The following is a 23,560-nucleotide window of genomic DNA, read 5'->3' as shown; positions in this document are numbered from 1 at the left end:
TCTTTCTTTTTCTTTCTTTCTTTCTTTCTTTCTTTCTCTCTCTCTCTTTCTCTCCCTTTCTCTTTCTTTCTTTCTTTCTTTCCTTCCTTCCTTCCTTCCTTCCTTCCTTCCTTCCTTCCTTCCTTCCTTCCTTCCTTCCTTCCTTCCTTCCTTCCTTCTTTCTTTCTTTCTTTCTTTCTTTCTTTCTTTCCTTTTCTTTCTTCTCTCCCTTCCCTTCTTCTTCCTTTCTCTCTCTCTCTCTCTCTCGCTCTCTCTCTCTCTCCCTCCCTCCCTCCCTCCCTCCCCTCCCTCTCTCACTCCCTCCCTCAACCTTTCTCCCCCTTCCTCGGAGAAGAAGGTAAACACAAGCAATATGTTCTAGTTTCAGAAAGCCTTTTAAAATTTCCTTTACAACAGGTGAAAACCTACTTGTAGGGGTTGAAAATTTTCTGTTTGCCTCGGAGCCATCCTGAAGAAGGTAAAGTCAAAGAGTGGTCTGTACATGATGCAACACAAATCACACTATACTTCTCTCCTTGTATAAATAAATATATCAGAAAAAAAGTGGAAGTGAAGTTTTGGCATAGAAGGGAATTAAGAACAGAAGAGTAAGTAATATGATGGAGAAAAAGCATAGGAATAACTGAGTCAGCTTGTCTTCAAGTGGCGATCTAAATATTTTATTTCCACTAGTTACAGTATCTACATTTTCTAAGGTCAGTATATTCTGTTTTCATCATTGAGCTCTGTAATGTGATTTTACCTCATATATTATTAACATTTATGACTATAATAAGTTCTGGAAATTATTTCTACATGTGGCGAAGTATAAAGTTTGTTAACGAGACACATTGTGTGCCACCATACAGGTTATCTCACATACTTTAAGCTGCAGGGTTAGAAATCTGTCACAACAAATTCTAACACTGTCATGTCTCAGTATAGTGTAGTTTTCATTAGAAAAAAAAGAAGCTAATATTCTTGTAAACAGTACACTGTGCAACGTAAAATTTGATTGATAATTCTTATATAATAATCGCAATATACATAAATTGATTCTCCTACAGGAGTATTGATTTTACATATAAGAAATTCCATGAAGACAACATTATAAAAGGCAACATTTGTTAAAAAGGCCACCGCAGTTAACTTGTGTTGAAACTGACTGCAGCTACTGTCAATTTCCTGGGTGTCCTGAGGTCAGAAGTTGATTCCACCAAGGCAAACATCAAGTAATTTGACTCTGTCTAGGTGACTAAACAGCCAGACTCCTTAACCACTTCTTTCAAATAACTGCTGGGGTTGGGTTACTTCACCATCAGGTCGGTCAAGGCATCGGAGATCTCCTCGTTGACCTGTGCAGAAATGCTCGCTGGTGTGATGTTGAGATGAATGTCATACTGCTGGTCTAGGCCAAGGTAGCAGTCGCTCATGAAATACAGGGTGTAGATATACCTACAATAGAAAAATAGAACAAAGATATCAAACCCCCTTGCCAATCACAGTCATATTCCATTCTTTCAGAATTTTGGTGGTAAGGTTCTGCTTACCTTCCTGGTGCTTCTGGGGTGTAAAAGGAGATGGAAGCGACATGATGATTTCGAACATGCCCTACTCTTTTCAAAGCAATAAGTTCTCTCTTATCCACTTCTCCTAATATCAAAAACCATCCCTCATCTTTTGATTTGGGAAACCGAGGGGCAATTGCGTGGTTGTCTTGCTTTCCCTGTAAACCAGCAAGAAAAAGATAAAGCATTAATAATTTCTGGACTTTCTATACCATTTGGTTGTGATTAAAAGGCCATAAATCTATACATTTCAATCTATCTATCTGGGATGTTTTTAATTTTCTGGTTCAGTGTCTTGGATATCCTATCACTTATCTTTTTTTAAGATCCTCAAAATACTACTTTGTGGCTATAATCACCAGAATATTTTGGTTCAGTTAGAACAGAAAGCCCTGAATCTTGACACTAATTTAGTAAATTCTCATAAATAATATTAATATACAATTTGAAGATGAACAAATTGAGATATAACCAGGATAACCAAATCTTCCAAAGACGTATTCACAAGAAACTGATACTTGGGGGGAAAAAAGGCAATTGAGACTAGATTCTAGACTTCAAAAAAATAAGCACTACACCATCCAAGACTAATATTCACACACAATAAAAACACATTCCAATAGAATATTAAAAAGTACTTTCTCCAATGAATGAAAAACTATAAGCCAAGCAATTTGTAAGGTATATTAATCACCACTATCCAAGATTAGATGTCACCATATTGACAGCACTTGATTTTAGATCGAGAATACAAAATACATGATTATTCTAGTGTATCTGTAAGACAATGACTCCATGGCATAAAAAGTGCTAATAAAGACATGTATTAATAATGACATGCTCCCAATCAGGCTTCATTCAAGATTCTGGAGGGACATGTTTTACTTAAGGCATTTTAAAAGAGAGCATGGAGAATAATGTATTTTTCCAGCATTTACAAACAAAATTAAAAGGGTTTCTTTTGGCATGATTGAATCTAATTTTTAAGTAGCAATATTAAGGTAAAAAAAGTCATAGGTTTTTCCCCATAATTTTACCTGTATGATTATTATTTTTTTTGTAAGTTGGGATCTACTAACTCATCTAGACATTCTCATATTAAAGCCTCTGAAATGCCAGAGGCCAATCAGTTCATACTCACAGGGACTGATTTTTAGAATTAGAAATCAAACAAGGTGGGACTTGAAGGCACATTACTGAAGGGATGTTGTAACAGGAGAAAGTTTCTCACCAGGCTATGTGTGAGAACAGAAGACAGTCCTGAAGCACTACAGCCTCACTCCTGTGGGCTTATCCCAGGCACAGGAAAGCCCCCAACTCCACTTGGCCCAAGCGAAGGCAAATTCTTTATTTCAATTATTATGGTTATTTCAAAACCCAATCTGGCCACATGCGAGCACTAATAGTCTCAGAGGACCAAATGATTAATTTTGATGGTCACAGGCAACAGAAAAGAGTACAGTAATTATAAATAAAAATACTGTACATCTCTGGCCTGCATGAACACTGACAAAGCCCTCTCATATGCATTTAAGGGAGGAAGAGGCAGATGTGGCAACTGAGGCACAGAAAAGCTTAGTGTCTTATTCAAATTCATGGAGCTAGGTGGTAAAGCTTTGCTGTCATCTGCATCCAGCCCAACGTGGTTCCCACAGAACGAAGTGCTTCCAGGGCAGTGCTTTGCGAACTTTAATGTCCTTAAAAAGTCATCTTGGGATGATGGGCAGAAGTCCAGATTTTGAGATCCCTCCTCCTGAGCTGCTGATGCAGACAGTCTGGAGGAGGGCCAAGGAATCTGCACTCTGAAGGCACTCTGAGAAATTCTGTTGGACTGTGTCTATGGCCCATATTTTGAGAACAGCACCCCAGGCAACATACCATCATGTAAAGTCGATATTCTGGGGTTGAACACTGGCACATGAGGAGAACTGAGTGAGGCCAGTTGAGAAAGAGGGATTCATGAATGACACGGATGCATTAGTAAGGTAAAAGATATGTGGGGTGGCACACGCTGGTGTCTGGTGTGAAGCATTTGAGAATGGAAACCAAACACTATACCTTGTGGAACCCAACATGGGCTCTCTGCAGGCTGACTTGAAGCACATACTCCTGATCAGCATGCAATCTGATCCATCTGTTGTCATTTCGCTTGTCTGAAGTCATAGTAGTGATAGAAAGTTCACTGTGTCCTTCGGAGTCATCCCACCAGCCTTTGACACTTAGGGCAACATCTATCACTGGTAAGTGAGATAAGAAATTCCATGCCTGAAAAAAAAAAGAAAATATAATAAAGGAAGTTAATTTGATTAAGTCTGGAGTCAGTGCAGTGAGAACCTATGTAACATTTGCCTAGTTTCCCCCAATGGTAGCATTTCCAAAAACTAAAGTACAATATTAATACCAGGATATCAACACTGACACACTCCATAGCTTGTGTTCAGATTTTTCAGTTCTTCTTGTACTTACTGTATTCAAAAATAGTGTGCTTTTAATCTTTGTAGTTTAAAGTCCTCTTAAAATCAACTAAAAAAATTAATCATTATCTAAACTTGGGACCACTTTATTATAAATCCCTCCTAGATATTGAGTGACTACTGACTATACTAAAAATAAGTTTGAAAATGTTTGTCATTGAGCTGGTTTGTGGTTTGTTGTAGAGAAGCATCCATTCTAATATTTATGTGACTTCTAAGGTAGAGAGCATTGCTTGGGTATATAAAAGTAACAAAAAATGTGATGCAATTGTTGATGTCAGTCAGCAACATCCATTGACCACTTATTGTACAAAATGGGGTTTTTTTTGGTCCATACTCTACATTTATTCTGAAAGAAAAACATTTCTGTATGCCTATATGTCATAAGGGGCCTTATAAGTTCAGGGTTCCTTCTAAGAACATATATATATATATATATATATATATATATATATGGCATCATATTGAGAATACAGATTAAAATGACACATACTAAAGGAGTAAAAAATACCAATCTTATTCTTATTGTTTAAATTGAATGATATTTGTGAGAAATCGGTATGCAAATAGTAACTGTTCATCATCATAGAAAGAATGAATGAATGAGTGGATTTCTAAGTCTCCAGAAAGGAGGAAGTAACAAAATAAACTTGATGTCCTCAGATAATTGTCACCTTTTCCTATCAATTACAATTATGTGGCACTATCAGTGAAGAAAACTTCTCAATATAATGGCTGTTTTATCAGTTCCCGTCTATGTTAGTTTTTAAAAGTACATGAATACTTTAATTTTGATTTTCCTTTTATTTCATTAACATATACCACAGATTTGCTTACAAGCTTTGATTTCCTGTTTGCTAAGACTTTAGTGCTGATGAGCATACCTAATTGAAATAAAGTAGCCCTGATAAGTCAAACTACCCCTTAGGAATTAAAAAAAAAGTAAACCCAATGCAAATTTTCAATCTAATCCAATCCTATAACTTGTCATGTGATTCTGAAATTATGTCTGGAATAGATATTTAAATAGTCAAGCCACAGAATTGTTTACACTGTGCTTCAAGGTAACAAATGATGGCCTCTCCCCTGATGGAACCAATAATTCCAGAATCTAGAAGCTGCATGTACCACTTGATGTTCACTGACACTGGCCAGAGTGGAAAGTGACCAAGGAGACACTTCAATACACAATTTCTATAAGGCTTTTAAATTTGTGAGACAACACAAGTAACATATTTCTTGTTTAATGTACCATTAGGTTAGTTACCAATATATGTTTTCAATTATTAGCAAAACACTGGGATTTTACTTTATAGAAGTTGGATCTGGCTTTTATACATAGGTGTTCTTTTTATAGCACTTATTATTATTTTTCACTCTCAGTGTGTACAGAAATATCTGTTGGGTGTGTATGTGTGTGTACACACACACGCACATATGTATATAAAACATGAGCTATTTTTTACAGAAACTGCTAAGACATTTCAATACCAGCCAAACATATTTATCTGAGGATTAATCTTCATCTATTGAATCAGGCAGGAGCACTGCCATGCATACAATTATTTAATTAGCAGCCAAATCTGCTGCCAGTCAGCAGCCGTTCCAGGCATACTGATGGGGTGGGAGATGCAAATCTCACAGTCGTCCTGCCTTTTCTCATTACTACTGCAATTAGCACTTAAATTGATGTTTTAAACATACTAATTTCTGGAATAATTCAGGATTTGTATGTTACCTGGGATCGCCTCACTGCAGAGCCAACACCAGATTGCTCTGCATATTGAAGCACTTTTGAGCCAAATAACCATCATCATATCAGACTGAGCCAATTTGCATTTGGTTTTAAAGATAACAGAATGGCAATTTATGCAAATAAATTAAGTAAGTTTACTTCTGAGTTCTCCCTGAACTAATTAAAACAATGTTCTAATTTTTTATCACATCTAAAACTTGGCTTAAAATCAATGCATGCTATGTTAGAAATCTTTGTTGCTAATAGAAGACTTGTTTTGATTTAAATACATTGTTTTTATTCATAATTTTGATGGTAATTTAGTTAGAAAGGTAAGAACTTATTATGAATATTTAAATAGTTTTTGGTGCCAATTTTGGGTTCAACAGAAATTGAACAATCAGACTTTAATGCCTGTTACACTTTTTCCAAGTCTTGTTCAAAAATCAGTCCTACTGGGGAAAAAATGACATGGTTTAGAAGTTTCTTTATTTTAATACCTGCATTTACAAGTCAGTGTGTTAATTATGTTACAAATCCAGAATGCTTACTTTGACATGTTTAGGGTAAAACTGCTTAAGACTTAAAGGTCTAGATATGCCAAATATTTCTGGCATCATTCATTCATATTTTTGGCCTTTCCAAAGATAGTTTGGAGAGATGACTTATATTGTTTTTTTACAACACAGATTTAGTTTTCCATCTAAGTTATATGGTATACAAATGACGAGTTTATTTGAAGGAATACTTTAGAATCCAGTTACACTAAAATCATTAAAATGAGTGCGGGGGCATAAAAAAGTAACCGAGGGAACTGCATTGAAAATATAGTCAATCATAAAGAAAGAGAGACTATGCTGAAGGGGCGAGGGGTGCTCCTGGGTCACGCAGCTTAGTGAAGGACAAGCTGTCTTAGACTTTTCTCAGCCAGCTACTGAAACGACTCCTGATAATGCCAATGCTCCTTCTAATTACTGATACTGTCATTATTTTTAATGTCATTATTGAGCTCCTATTCTATATCAAGAACTACATGAAGCAGTTTACATAAAAACATGCTGCTTAATTTTCACAAGAACTTCATGAGACAGGTGTGTTATTTCATATTCATAATCATGGCTGGTAAATGGTGGATAGAATTTAAATCCAGGTGAGTCTGACTCCAATAATCAATGCTCTAAGTTAAAAAACCCCTGGCATAAATTCCCAGAGTAAAGGAGCTTTAAAACATGGAAGGCCTTACCTGCTTCATTTTTGGGGCCGGCAGCTCATTTTCTATCATGGAGCTGAACACCTGCTCCTTCCCTCCACAGGCATGAATCAGTTCAGGAAGGCACTCGATGAAGCCAGGGCCGCCCGCACGTGGGCCCTTCACACCTGGGCTCCATTTCCTAAGAAATAATACCAACACCAACCAAATCATTCTTTTGTAGCACTAATGAGATTTTCTGACAATGATGGCTTATAAAATTTGAATAGTTTTAAAAAACATTTATTTAAAAGGCCGTTATTGGTAAGTGACAAAATCAGTTTGCATTCTTTTTTTTAAAATCCTCCTCTGAGGATATACTTTCACTGATTTCTAGAGAGAGAGAAAGGGGAAGAGAGAAAAACATTGATCAGTTGCCTCCTGTATGTGCCCTAATGGGTAATCAAACCCACAACCTAGGTATGTGCCCTGACAGTAAATAGAAGCTGAAACTTTTTGGTGAATGAGAGGATGCTCCAACCAACTGAGCCACCTGGCCAGGGCCAGCCTACATTCTTTTTTTTTTTTTTTTTAAATATTTTATTGATTTTTTACAGATAGGAAGAGAGAGGCACAGAAAGTTAGAAACATCGATGAGAGAGAAACATTGATCAGCTGCCTCCTGCACACCTCCTACTGGGGATGTGCCCGCAACCAAGGTACATGCCCTTGACCGGAATCGAACCTGGGACCCTTCAGTCTGCAGGCCGACACTCTAACCACTGAGCCAAACTGGTTAGGGCCAGCCTACATTCTTTAAGATTGTCAATCCAAGCTAGTATCACTAGCACTACATAAAATGGGTAAATCATATCTGAGCTCGGTGAATAGAGAGGCAGCAGGTGTCCTTCTACAGGAAAGCACTAATGCGCCCCAATGCTTCTATGTGGTTCAAGGCTGAACTGGAGCCCTGACATGTTTTTAATGGATGCAGGCAAAGGACTCTAATGTAATCACTTGAATAGGTTTTCATTGTAAATAGCTGGGAACTTAAGATTAAAAAAAAGTACATTTTGGGAATCTTTGAGATTTACAATATAAATAGTGGTGATCCCCAAGAATGTAGCGCACCTTCAGCTTATTCCCTATCTGCTGTTTATAGAGCAAAAAGAAACATATAATTAAAAATATACCAATATAGCATTTTTCGGGGTGACAGTAAGAACTAGACCAAATCTCCTAGGCCCCAGCAGCTTCCATAACAGGCTTGCGTGCTGTGTTGGGTAAGTACCCTTAGGTGTCTGCTTTACTACTGAAACCCAACTCCTGTAACTCTTAGCACCACATTGGAAGGGTTCCCGAAACTGAGCTGCAGACATATGAGCTATCTGCTTTCCCCCTCATGCCACCAGCTGCTGATGCGGCTCACTCTCTGAATGTGCCTTTTGCTTTCCAAGGGAGAGCCCGTGGTGGGGACTCAGCATCACGGAAACAACTGCCCTGGAACCCACTTGAGACAAACTGAGGGACTTTCCTGAGGAGACCCCATGTATGGCTGAGGTGCTGGTTGGCACCTGTATCTAGATGTCTCAAATGACTGCCACTCCTAGTCTGGCTGACAAGGGGCAGAGGGTGCATGGCAGTGACCTCAGTCAGACTGTTCTGCTGGTCTACATGACTGTGAACCCACGTGTTGGCTGCAACGTGTCTCTGAGCTGGTGTGAAAGAAAAATTTTCACTTAAACATTGCCAACCTTGCTTGTAATGTGTACTGCTCTTTTCCTTGCTTAAGTATTTATAGCCATGTACATAGGAACTAAGGGTAAATAACTTGATGATAATATAGACTCATCTTTTAAGCACAGGTTATATCTTGAACTGCTAGTATCCATAACTACCCAGTTTTGGACATTTTGTAGATGCATAATTTACATTTGAACTATGGATTTCAGATTCTTCAAATCTATTCTGAAGTAATAGAAATTGGTCATTTATTTTGCTTTAGACAACAAAGTAGTTTAGCATTTTCTAAAATAAAGGTTGGTACTGTAAAGGTATAAACACAGTTAAAATAGAAATGCATTCAATGTTGCAAGTGGAGAACAATTTACTAGGAGGTTAAAATGAACTGCGGTTCAGCTTGGGACAGGATCGAATTCCAAGTGAGAATGTTGCATCACTAGGCCACATCTCCCTCTGGGAAGCGAGGGCATTTTCTCTGTGAGGAATCAACATTCTAGGCACAACCTGAAAATCAAGTGACCACACATATAAAGAAAATAAATTTTTTGAAATTTAAAGTCCAATGACATTGATAATTAAAACAATTACCTGAAAATGTGAAGATGGTGCTGTTCTATGTTTGGTATTGTGAGAAGAGAAGAGTCTTTCAGCCACCGACCCTGGATCACCATCTGGACCAGGTTAGTGATGTTCAGGGCAGTCACCAGCCATCCCTGGTTTGCAGCCACATCGAGCATAGCCTGATCAGGAAAAATGCACAAGTTACAAGGATACTATGACACGGGCCCTCTCCACCGGGAGCTGATATCAGCTTAAACAAAAAGCAAACACACAAAATTTCCCAAGCATTACACCTAAATATATAATGAAAATGGGAACCAGAAAATAAACTAGAGTTGGATTGAAGGGAACAATCTCCTATAGCATTTATTGTACAGTACAGTACTTCCTACAAAGTGCAAATTTTTAGATTTTTTAGGGCAGCAATGACAGCCAGATAACACTGGTACACAATAAAACAAAGAGAAAAATTCAGTGTACTTTGAGAGCAAATACCTATATCATTCACCGTATTTAACAGCATTAACAGCTGCATTAAAATAGTAAATCCGTCTTTCCCAAATTTAAAATCAATAATGGTAAGGTGATAGGAGGTTTCCTTGCCAAAAATTTACTTTCTCTCCAAAGAAGACAATACACCAAATGCTAGCAAAGGGGGCACTGCCAGTGATACACTGAAATGATGAGAAGCTATTCATATTAGTCTATACATTTAATCTAATGTTTTATGGACAAACAAATGCTGCACTTGCTTAAGGCAAAACTAAACAGTGAAATCTTATTTAAACAAAGGAGATGTTTACACAGGCAAAGCTATTTCAATTAAATTAGATTCCGGAGAATGCTGACTTAAAGACACAGACGTTAGTATTCTGATCCAAGGCAGCTACTTTTCATAGTTTTAGGAGAGTCCTCTCTTATTTTGGGAAATAAAGAGATGAAGGTAAGAGAAATTAGATGTACTAGTACATGCTTAACATCATATTAATAGTAAATATCTTACCAACAGTAAAATACTTATCAAATGTACAAAATCTATTAGCATATTTTTAGAAATAATTTTTAAGGTATATTATTTTAGTAAAATTAATTTGCCATACTACTTAGTACTATTGAGACAGACATATTTTTTTTCTTCTAAGTTTTGGATTTCCTATTTTATGTTCTCTAATTTACAGAATGTCAAATAGTTTTAAGAGCATCTGGCTAAACCAATCTGTGGTCTTTTCATATACATCCCAGGGAAACGGGTCAATGTTTCTGGATATCATGGTTAATGTGTCGGAATGGGCAAACTGGTCTTGAGCACCCATGAGTCCATTAATTATACATCATAAAGCCTGAGTGTTGGTACAATAAACATATTCATATGTATGTATATGTGTGTATAGCAGTGTTTACATGTACAAACATACATGTTCATAAATCTAGGGGAAATCTACTTCTATTTTTCCTGTTTCTCTGCAGAGCTGATTAAAACACTCTGCCTTTCTTTGAAGTGCATGAGACAAGCAGGTCATGATGAAAACCACCCAGATAAAAACAGCATTAGTTCACAAGTCACAACTCTTGAGTTCTCTGAGGGAACAGCAAAGGAAAGGAGAAATGAATAATTATATCTAATCCAGAATCATGATGATGTTAGAAGTTGTAATGTGGAGTAACTATGGTGATTTTACTTGTGATTTTACATTACAGTTTGACTGGAAATAAATTCCAGACCAAAGGCTCACATACTAGAAGAGTTGGATGGAGGGACCATATGTTTTTAACTTTGAAGTTTTCATGATGAAGTTGAAAGATCTCATAAAATTTATGAGAGCTCCCCACAATTTTTCATTGTATGACCCAGATGTGAAAATGTAAAAAATCATGCAAAGTGATTGCTTACATGAAGTAAATGAGAATTTGTATTGTGAATTGGAAACTATTATTTATCTTGTTTTCATTTAGAGAAAAGGCAGGTGGGGAGACCAGGAATCTGGGACGATAAAAGGTTCTGTGACTACTTGAATGTGGTAAGCCAACCGTTTAGACTCTCAGTTCTCTACTCAATCACTCCCTGGCCTGTCCTGTTTTCTTTGTCCCACCAATGCCTCAGTGCCGACCCTCACCAAATCACCTGAAATGTTATAAAAACCCCTTTATTCTCATTCTCATCTAATTCTTCAATTCATATTTTATATTGTTACCAAAGTAAATTTTAAAGAAATAAAACTGATCATGTTATTTCTCTGCTTACATTACTTCAGTGGCTTTGCACTGTGTAGAGGACAAAAGCTAACAAGCTTCTCTGCATGCCAGTCAACACCTCTGATGAGTCTGTTCCTGGCACATCCCACGTGCCCCTTCCTATACTAAATGACTGACAGTGTCCCACATTCGCCCTTGCTCTTAATGTTCTCTTTTTGCCCTTACTGCTCCTTCATCTCATCTACCTAGGAAATGCCTATTCATCCTTCGTCTAGCTCGAATGCTGCTCCTTCCTGTGAAGTCTTCCTGATTCTTCCAGATGGGTTGCAGGCACTTCTTTTCCTATGCGTCTGCACTCTTGACATAGGCCACATCCCACCACTGTCCCATCTGCCTTTAAACGATAGACTCCTTGACAGCAAGAATCTGGAAATATTCTTTGTCACTATACTCTTGGCGTAATGCACTCAAGAAATACTTTTTATTAGTAAAAATTCCATTACAACAATTATAACAACATTCTGCCTACATTATTGTGCATCTCCCAAAGATAACAGAGTGTAGGGGAAAAAATTACAAGCTTTGATATAAGATGGACACAGGTTTAAATCCCAATTTTGTCCCACTTACTATGTGTAAATTTTGGGGAATCACCTAACTCTATCATGCTAGATTTCTCATTTTTAGAAGACATAGGGGTACTATACCTCCTTATGTTACTGCCTGGAACATAGCAGATGTCAATAAACAACTGCCTATTTTTAAAGTTCTTCTATGATGAAAAGAACACCCTAAAACAATCCACTCGTTCTAATAGGGACCTCTATTGGGCCCTTTGGTGTTGATTTCTGCACTGAGTAGCACAGGGCTTCAGGGGGCAGGGCATGCGAGGCTGGGACAGGGCGTGGAACAGGCAGAATATTCGTTAGGAGAGGTGTGCACTTAGAAGAAAGCCAGGGAACAAGGCCAAAGACAGACCCTGTAGCTCTGGCCAAACTGAAGGATGTGGGCTTGGTTCTCAGTTTGAGTGGGCAAGCCATGACATTGTTCACAGGTACACACCTGACAGAGCTAAGGCCAAGGGATGGTCCATGTAAATGGGTGGTCCTGGCAGCCTGAGCCTGGGATGGACTCCCTGTGTCGCCTATCTTTTATGGTAGTCCTCCTGGTAGATAAGGCTCCTTAGGCATATGCTCCTCCCTAAAGTGGGGCTGGTGTTGATAGCAGCTAGAGATCATGGCTCAGTTCTCCAGGCCACATCAAAGTCCTTTACAGATACAGAATACGCAACAACAAAAGCTTGTTTTAGGATACTGAGGAGAAATAACTGGACATTTTTACCAGCTTAGCATTAACATGAAGCAAATATGCAGTCCCTGTTTACTGCTAATCCACTTTCTACTTGGCCTGCTACCTCCCAGGCAAAGCTAATATGAGTCTAAGTACTATTATTGGGGCCAAATGGATGGGTCTGACTCTGTACATGAAACTTTCTCCTACTAAGTTGGAATCATTTTTAATTCCTTGTCATGTCCAGCTGTGACAGGATGGAAATATGATTTATAATACTGTATTCATTTATAAAATTACTAGAGGCCCGGTGCATGCGGGGGGTCCCTCAGCCTGGCCTGCCCCCTCTCACAGTCCAGGAGCCCTCAGGGGCGGGAGGCAACCCAGCGATCAGGGGAAGGCAACACCCCATCACACCTCTGATGCTGCCACTGCCGGCCGCGCAAGCCTCAGCTGGCCCTGGTTACCTGAGCCTCAGGCGGCCCTGGGAGCTGGGCAGCAGCCATCCGAGGCTTGCCTGTGCCTTGGGTGGCCCTGGGTGGCTGTGCAGCTGCCATCCGAGGCTTGCCTATGCCTTGGGCGGCCCTGGGCGGCTGTGCAGCCGCCATCCGAGGCTTGCCTGCACCTCAGGCTGGTCCAGGGTGGCTGGGGGGCTGAGGGGAATGGGGGACTCCAGAGGCAGGCATGCAGAGTGGCCAGGCCTGCTTGCCACCCCAGATGGGCTGAGGGGACTGGGTACCGCCATATTGTGGCTGTGGGTGCCACCATCTTTGAGGGCGTGGCAGTCAATTAGCATATCCCCTCCTTATTGGCTGTGGGCATCGCCATCTTTGAGAGTGGGGCAGTCAATTAGCATATTCCCTCCTTATTGGCTGTGGGTGCCACCATCTTTGCAACGGCATGAGGGTCAATTAGCATATTCCCTCTTTATTAGATAGGATACTACAATTAAAACCTTATCATGATTAACATAAACTGTGGGGCTGTCATTTATGAGAGCAGGTGATGAGTTTGGTTTTGAACATATTTTAACTAAGCTGCCACTATAAAGCCACATGAGAGGTTCAGGTAAAAATGAGCTCAGGAGAGAGAGTATGGGCTAGGAGTACAAACTTAGAAATTTTGCATATGAAGTGGGCAGCCAGAAGCGTTAAAATGAGCAGCTTAGGAGCAGAAGTGAGGACAGCAGAGTGGGGATTACCTGGAGATGAGAACTGTGAGGGTGGGGAAGGATAAAGAGGTGAGGGCATTTAAGGTTCTCTCAGGGCACTACTGAAACAACTATGATTAGAGTGGTCATTTGTTAAATGTGTACTATTTGTCAAACCCTCTGATAACCATGTAATGTAAGTTATTGAATTTAAACTCATTACACAGATGAATATATTATGGCTCAGAGTGGTTAGAAAAACACACCTGCCTAAATCCCCACTATACCCACTTATACAGGTCTGGTAATTTAAATTCTGGGGATTTAAATTATGGGGAGCTTGACTCTGAAGTGCTTACTTTTAACCAGTATAGGTACTACCTATAAAGTTAAGGATGCAAGGAAGGTTGTATGAAATTCCAGGAGGTCCTATATTAGACAGCTGATCCTATGATAAATGTGCTACTAGGTAAAATGGAACTCTGAGAAGCTCTCCTGACAAGACAATGCTTAAAGCAAAGACAAAGTTTGGATGAAGTAGAAACAGATGGATAACTCCTACTAAACACCTGATACCGGTTTGAAGATGGTTTTGTATACCAGAAAGAAACTTGGCCTGACAGCTTAGAGCACAGGTGGGCAAACTTTTTGACTCGAGGGCCACAATGGGTTCTTAAACTGGACTGGAGGGCCAGAACAAAAGCATGGATGGAGTGTTTGTGTGAACTAATATAAATTTAAAGTAAAGGAGCGGAGGGGAGAGCAAGAGAACCGGATAGAACAGCCGGGTTCGGCCCGCGGGCCGTAGTTTGCCCACGGCTGGCTTAGAGTATTGTGCCTTTAAATTAAATGTAAGATTTTAGGCAAATCACTTCACCATTGGTATTCATTTTTCTCATCTGAAAAATCAAGGAGTTTGATTAGGCTTGTGTTTATCTTCTGTACGCTTTAATCTTTCATCACTAAAATGCCAATATACTCATATTCTATTGCTACTTATTTTTATAAAGTTCACTTTCTATCTTTCCAAGTGGACTGTAGTATCTCTGAAGTCAGAGGCAGGAAAACCTAAGTCAAAAAAGAAGGCAGCACATACCAAGCACAGAATCAGCTGCAGACAGAAAAGACCCTCTTGGGATCAGAGGAAGATGAGGTTTCTGCTGCCAGGCTGTGTGGGCTTCCCAGAAAAGAGGGGCTTCAGCTAGCCCCCAAAGACCTCACACAGAGCATCACTGGAGAGAAAGAGAAGCTTTGGGGTGAAGAGGATGGACGTTGATAGCACTCATATTACAGGATCTCAATCATCTCAGTAAGTGGGAGGTGGTGATGTTTCTTGCTGGGAGAAGGTGTACTGGAAAGGAGAAGGAAAAGATATGGAAAAGTACTGGGGTGGGGAATTAACTAAAAACTAGCACAACAGTGAGTTTTAAAAGCATGACTTTGAAGCAATATTATAGAAATAATTAGAAACAATTGGAAATTAGAGAAGCAACTAGTAATGTTTTATGATTTTTTCTGGCAATAATGATTATGATTAATTTGTGTGTTGAAGCAGATAATTCAGATGTTGATAGAGAATCCAGAGAGTTGACAGATTTGAGCCTACTGGTGACATCACTGTTGAAAAGGTCAATTCTAGGGCCAATGCTGTTTAGGGTGGCAAGTGAATAAGGACTGAACTAATGGATGAGGAAAGCATAAGAGGTTCCAGGTCCAATGAGTAACAGAAATGTTCAGTTAAGCTGACTGGTACAGAATCTGTGGTCAGAGAGGAGAGTCAGAGGGTGATATCATGAAGGTGGTGCCTAAAGTGGTTGGAATATAGTAATTATTAGAGTGGAATGGTTTGGGATACATGCAATTAGGAAGTAGAAAAGGGATATGTTGAAGCCACTATGATGACTGTGAGAGAAAGGATGGAGCTGAAGACTATGAATGGGTGTTTGAGGAAGGTGAGGAAAGAGATCTACAATCTAGAACATAGTTGAAACAGAAATTTTGCAGACACTGATAGTAAAACATAAATGGATAAAAGAAGCAGAAATCTGAAAAGATGTGGTTGGAGGGATGCAAGGAGGCAGACCTTAATTACTGGAGAAATAAAAAGAATTAGCCAACTCAGGAATTTCAGAGGAAATGTAGAAATGGGGTAGTATGTGTGTCTGCCTATGTCTGACTGAGAGGCAAGAGAGGGAAGAGTGAAGAAGGAAGGAGAGATGGATGAGGAGAGAGGGAGAGTCCAAAAACAAAGAGAAGTACACAAACTATACACATCCCAGACCTCATTCTTATATGGATAAAATGATAAAGTTATGACTTCATCATGACTCATTACCCTGTATTCTACTACTTCTGAATGAGCTATACTAATAAAAGGGTAATATGCTAATTAGACTGGACATCTTCCAGACATCTTCCAGATGTCCTTCCAGACAAAGCCATGGTGGCAGGGGCCAAGGCAGAGGCGGTTAGGGGAGATCAGGCTGGCAGGGGGGAGCAGTTAGAGACAATCAGGCCAGCAGGGAAGCAGTTAAGGGGCGATCAGGTCAGTAGGCAGAGGAAGTTAGGGGTGATCAGGCAGGCAGGGGAGCAGTTAGGGGCATCAGGCTGGCAGGGGAGCAGTTAGGGGGCGATCAGGCCAGCAGACAGAGGCGGTTAGGGGCGATCAGGCAGGAAGGCAGGCGAGCGGTTAGGAGCCAGCAGTCCCGGATTGTGAGAGGGTTGTCCGACTGCCGGTTTAGGCCTGGTCGCTGTGGGATCGGGCCTATACCAGCAGTCAGACATCCCCCGAGGGGTCCCAGATTGGAGAAGGTGCAGGCCGGGCTGAGGGACGCCCCCCCATGCACAAATTTCATGCACCGGGCCTCTAGTCTATATATATAAAAGCCTAAGCAATTGGACGACCAGATGACTGGCTGACCAGACAACAGGACGACAGGCCGGTAGCTATGATGTGCACAGACCACCAGGGGGCAGACGCTCAATGCAGAAGCTGCTCCTTGGTGGTCAGTGCACTCCCACAGCAGGAGCGCCACTCAGCTGACAGGCGCCAGACACCAGGCTGATGGCTGGTGAGTGCAGCTGCAGAGGTGTGAACATCTCCCGCGGACATTGCCCCTGTGTGCCTGAGCTCCAGCAGGGGCAGGTGCAGTGGGACCAGGATGAGTGGGAGTGGTGCAGTGCCCAGCCCAGGCTCCTCCCCAGGCACCTGCCGCTTTGCTCACTACTTTGTGCTGTGCAGGATCGATGCGGACAGCGGGCTGGAGCCCGATGAGCTGGCAGGTAAGGCCGGGCTGTGGCAGCGCGGAGATCCACTGATCCCCGCAGGCCAGGCCAAGGGACCCCACTGGTGCACAAATCCATGCACTGGACCTCTAGTTTACATACACCCTTCAAGAAGGGTTTAAAGTGATTTATCTGTGCTCTTCCCTTACATAACAGAAGAATACAAACTCCATACAAATTATTATACATTTAATTGATCATGTGTCTGAACTAATTTTATCAACACAATTTTTGAAAAACAAAATTTTAAATTAATTTGAATCTATCATTTGGTTATAACTACATCTTAATATTTGATATACAGGCATTAAATATATTTTCACACACATCTGAATTCTGGATTTAAATAATCCAAAGGTAAAACAGAAACTTTGAGCACTGTGACCACCAAATTAACATAACTTCATTGCAAGGAAATAGAATTGCTGGCTTAGGCCACACAAAGAAAAGCTATGTTATTTATTGTACATCAAGAGTTATGTTATCAGGTGGATAAGAAGATGTAGGTCTAAGGTCCATTATTAAAGTTTTCTAAACTTCAGTTTTAAAAGTCTGTGAATGATGATGTAATGTACAACATGGGGAACATAGTCAATAATATTGCAATAATTTTGTTCAGTGCCAGAAAGTTACTAGAATTGTATTGGTAATCACTTCATAAGGTATATGGATGTTGAATAACTATGTTATATACCTGAAAATAATATATGTCAACTATACTTTAATAAAAAGAAACCCAAAACAAAAAATCCCACCACAAGAAGAAATAGTATGTGAACTTAGTCCTTAGTGTCTTCAGGACTGGCTGCAGTGTGTCTTGGTGAAATGGCAGGGAGGAGGTCCAGCCTCTCTACCCTTCTCAGCATTCTGATGACTTGCACCCTCTCCTCTTCCCTCTCAAGGAACCTGTTTTCCTTTTCCTCACATCTCCCGAGAGCCATCCTAAAGTATGTAGTGATAGTGTAGGAGTTACAACAATCACGTGAAAATAAGATAATGACAAAGGTTGAAATGACTAGATAATGGTGCTACTTCTGTTCAAATTAAGCGACATAAAGATAATATACTATCAGAGTTTAAGAGGTAGATTTATTTAGTCTAGAATGATAAAAAAGGATTTTAATTAATTTATAAAAACAAATTGTTATATATAGACTGTCTTGAGAGAGCAACATACTATGAAAAGATAATAAAAACAATGAAAGTCTGAGAAATTCATGGCCAAGAGGAGCCTAAGGAGACATAACAACTGAATGTAATGTGGTATCTGAAATGAGACCCTAGAACAGAAAAATAACATTAAGTAAACTAGAGAATTCTGAATGAATATGGACTCTAGTTAATAATAATATCAGTTCATTAATTATGACAAAAGTACCATGTTAACATAAGTTAATAATAGAGGAAAACTGGGTATGAATATCTGGGAACTCTGTTCTATCTTTGCAACTTTTCTGTAAATCTAAAATTATAAAATAGAAAGTTTAGAAAAAAAAACAACTATGGAAATTCATCCCAGGCAGCCTGTTAAAACATTAGTTGTTAGACATCTGCTAGGAAATAAATGCACTACTTAGTTGAAGAGCTCCCAGCAGTTTTATGATGATGGGAAAACCTGAAAAAAGCTTTCTTAATAGAAAGGCACACTCCTTTCAAGGTTCAGGTCAGTGGTAAATAATGACCCAATATTTTGTCAATAATTAAAATGCTATAAATATGTTCATAAGAATCTTTTTCAATAGCAACAGTTGTTCACAGGAACTTTCTCCTGAACTTTTACCCCCAGAAGGTTAGCATTCAGGAAGCTCAGGTGCTGTCTAACAAACTTAATTAATCAAAAAGTCATTTCCGAGTTGTAACTATGAGTAAAAGCGCTTCAAGTGCGCTAGCAAGCCTACAAGTTAATCAAAATGCTAATGCAGTACAAATTAAAGTTGTGATTAACATTTCACAGTAGCTGCTTAAGTGAACTGATCACACAAATGGGTTAAGCATTACTCATTTCCTACAGCCCCAACCGGGAAAAGGGTTGTTATGTGGGTATGAGGAGAGGAGCTGGGGGTAGAAGTAATTCATAATAGCATCATATCATCAATAAACCATCACCAATTGTCTTACAAAAGCTTACAGGTAGAGTCACCCTGGGGGAAATAGCCTTCCAAATTATTTTACAGTCCTTGGAGGGAGATTATCTATAAATCCATAAAAGTAAAGGTGTTTAATGCCTCAAAATCCACATATTTGTGTTAGTTTTGAAAATGCTAAATGCATCAGCTCCATGTTGCTTCTGAAATGGGGAATGGTGCTTTGTTTTAGGTGGTGTTTTGGGTGTTCTTCTCTAGAATTAAAACATAGCTTTGATATTAGAAGATGATTCTGCACTCTAGTGTGGACCTTTGGAGTTGGAAGAATAATCACTCAGGATTAAGTTCATTTAGAATTACTTGTTTTTAAATAGTCACCCATTAATAAAACTTCATCAGGCTCCTATGCCAAGACATGAGCTCCTGGCAGCCTGACCAGGACCACAGCCTGAATTAGACTTCCCCGCCTCTATGAATTTGATAAGGTCACACTAATGTTTACAACAGACTACATGTGTTGGTAGACAATTCAGTCTTGGCAGATAATCTTTAAAACATTATGAGAAGCTACACATAATAAATTGCCCTTCTCAATCTTCTCCTAAAAAAGAACTAGATAGGAAAAGGTGAACAACTTATTCATCCCATTCACCCATGACATACTGAGAGATACTATGTGCCAAGAATTATGCCCAAGTCACCTTAAGAGTCAGTGACATTATAAATAGTTATTGATAAGGTTCCAGCATACCTTGCATGGTACAAAATCCGCCAAATGTATGCTCATAGTATTAATATTCCTTGAAACATACTTATAAAAGAGATACATTTAAAAACTTAATAGTGTAATTTTCATTTTAGGATTCTTTAAAGACTTGAGTTGCAGTTATTAACTCTTCAAATTGTGGACTGCTAAATATGTATAATCCAATTTTGGAAGTCTAAAAATTATTTACTTATAACCCATCTATCTTTTCTTCAAAATAATTTGAAGAAGCTTTCTGAAGCTTATTGTGCTATACTCTCCACGTAAAGGTAGTCTGTTCATTTAGTCTAACTATAAGCATTTAAAAATATGAAAGGATTCTCCGAAGAATACATAGAAAATTTTATCTGCCATTTGCTGTATCAAAACATTTCTTAACAAGAATTAGACTAAGGACTTGACTAAGTACTCCTTTTGTTAAGCTCTGTAATATCTGGACTATTTTCACTGGTAACTGTATTTGACTCTATGATTCTAAAACTTGTTCATTTACTTGACACTGACATTCTTCAATACACTGACAACCCACAGAGCCTGTGCTTAGTGCACCCATAGGTAAATATTCCTCAAAGGTTACATTAGCCTTTCTCCATGGCAGCTCTATCTCCTGGCATTATCAAATATTTCTATGCTTTTAATCTACTACAAATGGGAATCATTTGTTAATGGGAATATAGACCCAGATACAGTCATAGTATTTTTCAGTTAAAAGAATTGAGCCAATAAGAAATATTCATATAATCGTATCTTCTTTTGCTTCCCTTATTGGATTTTTCCTATTCTCAGATCCTAAAATGTACATACATACGTATCTCATTATTAATTAACATACTTTAAAAAATAGGTTGAAGATGCAATGTTTTTTTTCAAAATAGTTGTGGGTTCTAGAAATTTATAGTACTAGTTATTTTACATGTAATACACTTTAAAAGTTTTTTCGATACTGTTATAAAGATAAAAATGTCAAGTTATTGTTTTGAAGTTTGGGCTAAACAATAACACCACCAATAACCTTTTAGGGATTTGATTTTGCAAATTTAAGAAGGTTCTCTAAATGGAGAAAAGTATACAAATTGCCTTTATTTATGCAGCTTATTAAAGTTATTTTTTGACTAGCATTTTTTATGACAATTGATCAAGCTTATTAGAAAATATTAACATTAATTTGAGTAGGAGATGAACTACATATTATTTCATCTGTGAAAGAGAAGAGCAAAACTCAATAGTTCAAAAAGACTTGGGCATTACGGAATATCCTACCTAATAAAAGAGTAATATGCAAATTGACCATACCTCCGCTATACACACATGCCATGCCCACCAGCCAATCAGGAGCGAGTATACAAATTAACCCAACCAAGATGGCTGCGGCCATGGAACAAGCAGGAGGCTTGGGTTTCCCCAGCAATGGAGGAAGCCAAGCTTCCCGCACACCCTGGCTGGCCTTGGCCTCCGCTCAAGGCTACAAAGTTTCAATTATAGAAGATAAATAAATCCCAACAAAAATGGCTGCGGCCACGGAGCGAGCAGGAGGCTTGGGTTTCCACAGCGATGGAGGAAGTGAAGTTCCTGGCCAGCCCTGGCCTCCGCTAAAAGCTACAAAGTTTCAATTATAGAAGATAAATAAATCCCAGATACCAGGACCTCCACTTGGGTTGCCGGGGGGCGTGGCCAGCCTGCAAACCACCACAGGCCCCTCACCCAGGCCACCCCATGCCCCAAGGGAACCCCCACCCTGATCTGGGACACCCTTCAGGGCAAACCAGCCAGCCTGCACCCGTGCACCAGGCCTCTATCCTATCTAATAAAAGAGTAATATGCAAGTTGACTGTCACTCCAACACACAAGATGGCTGCCCCCATGTGGACACAAGATGGCCACCACAAGATGGCCAGCAGGGGAGGGCAGTTGGGAGGGACCAGGTCTGCAAGGGAGGGCAGTTGGGGGCAATCAAGCCTGCAGGGGAGGGCAGTTAGGGGTGACCAGGCCAGCAAAGGAGGAAAGTTGGGAGTGACCGGGCCTGCAGGGAAAGGCATTTGGGGGGGACCCAGGCCTGCAGAGGAGAGCAGTTGGGTGTGACCAGGCCTGCAAGGGAGGGCAGTTAGGGGTGACCAGGCCTACAGGGGAAGGCAGTAAGGGGCAATCGGGCGGGCAGGGGAGCAGTTAGGCATCAATCAGGCTGGCAGGGGAGTGGTTAGGGGGTGATCAGGCTGGCAGGCAGAAGCAGTTAGGGGCAATCAGGAAGGCAGGCAGGTGAGCAGTTGGGAGCCATTTGTTCTGGATTGTGAGAGGGATGTCCGACTGCCCGTGATCAGTCCTAAACGGGCAGTCGGAAATCCCTCGAGGGGTCCCAGATTGGAGAGGGTGCAGGCTGGGCTGAGGGACACACACCCCTGTGCAAGAATTTCATGCACCGGCCCTCTAGTGTATATATATATATATATATATATATATATATATATATATATATATATATGGTTAAGTGTCTATCTGACCGGTAGCTATGACCACCAGGGGGCAGATGCTCAACGCAGGAGCTGCCATGATGCGCACTGGCCATTTAAAAATAAATGGCACCACAGACCTGGCGCTGACAAACCAACTCAGCTTCCCCCAAGTGGGACACAGGCCCCACCACCACCACCACCTTGGAGTGACACCCCACCAAATTGCAGCCAATGCTGCCAAGACCCCATGGTGCAAAATGCAGCCCACAGCCCAGCCCAGCCCAAAAACGGTCACTGTGGGTGCTGGGTAATGACATCACGTAGCAACGCCTGGCTTCCTCTCCCTAGCGAATAGCCTCCTTGAAGTTTCTTCAGCTCAGGAACCCAACTTGCTTTATAGCCAGGTGCAAACATTTTACACTTTAAGCAAATGTTTGTGAAGCATTTTCACCTGCCTCATCTCATTTGATCCTCACTGAAGTCCCGGAGTAGGTAGATAGGAGACTCGGTAGAATCCTATTTTCTTTTCATTAGCCGAAAATCGGAGATTTAGAAAGTTTAGAAACTTGACCTGACTGAAAAGAAGTAAGAAATGGTGGAACTTGAAAACGACTTCAGGTTTTCTCATTGCACAGAATATAGTCAAACACTGCTGCAGTTAAATATTTTACCCTTTGTTCTCCCTGCATGATCTACAATAATAATCTGCTTCGTGTTGATATTTACTTCTGTGTTGCTGACAATTACCTGAAAGAGAAGTTGGGGTGCTTCACTGGGCTGGAAAAAGTTTAGCTAAAACAGAAAGCAGGTCTAATTAAGCAAGTTTATCTATACATATAAAGCTCTCGCTGGCGCCAATCACACATGTGTTTCAATCTGTCATTGTCAACCATGAATTTGACTGACACTTCTATTATAGAGATAGGGTAAATAGTGATATTAAAATATTTCTTCTAATTAATTTCCTTTCAATGTGCATGAATCTGTACACTGGGACATTAGTATAAAATAACAGCTTCTATATTAAAGTTAGATACAAGAATTTATAAAACAGAGGAAACTATCATAACATAGCTCCTTAAAGATCTTCCTTTCA

At 39.9% G+C, this 23,560-nt stretch overlaps 1 protein-coding gene across 1 annotated transcript in view; it reads right to left on the bottom strand.

Moving 5' to 3' along the window:
• Window positions 1–202: 202 nt before the first annotated feature.
• Window positions 203–23,560, bottom strand: part of ASCC3 (activating signal cointegrator 1 complex subunit 3) — a 288,876-nt gene continuing 265,518 nt past the window's right edge. The window contains exons 38-42 of the mRNA XM_080665788.1: window positions 9,277–9,428; window positions 7,000–7,147; window positions 3,606–3,812; window positions 1,530–1,705; window positions 203–1,434 (exon numbers count right to left, since the gene is read on the bottom strand). Coding sequence (XP_080521914.1) covers window positions 1,287–1,434; window positions 1,530–1,705; window positions 3,606–3,812; window positions 7,000–7,147; window positions 9,277–9,428 — 831 coding nt within the window. The 3' untranslated portion in view covers window positions 203–1,286. The remainder of the gene's footprint in view (window positions 1,435–1,529; window positions 1,706–3,605; window positions 3,813–6,999; window positions 7,148–9,276; window positions 9,429–23,560) is intronic.

This window comes from Plecotus auritus (assembly GCF_963455305.1).
Source record: "Plecotus auritus genome assembly, chromosome: 4".
In the NCBI taxonomy this organism is placed as follows: Eukaryota; Metazoa; Chordata; class Mammalia; order Chiroptera; family Vespertilionidae; genus Plecotus; species Plecotus auritus.
The sequence above is the reverse complement of the archived record's forward strand: the minus strand, read 5'-3'. Positions and strand labels throughout refer to the sequence as shown.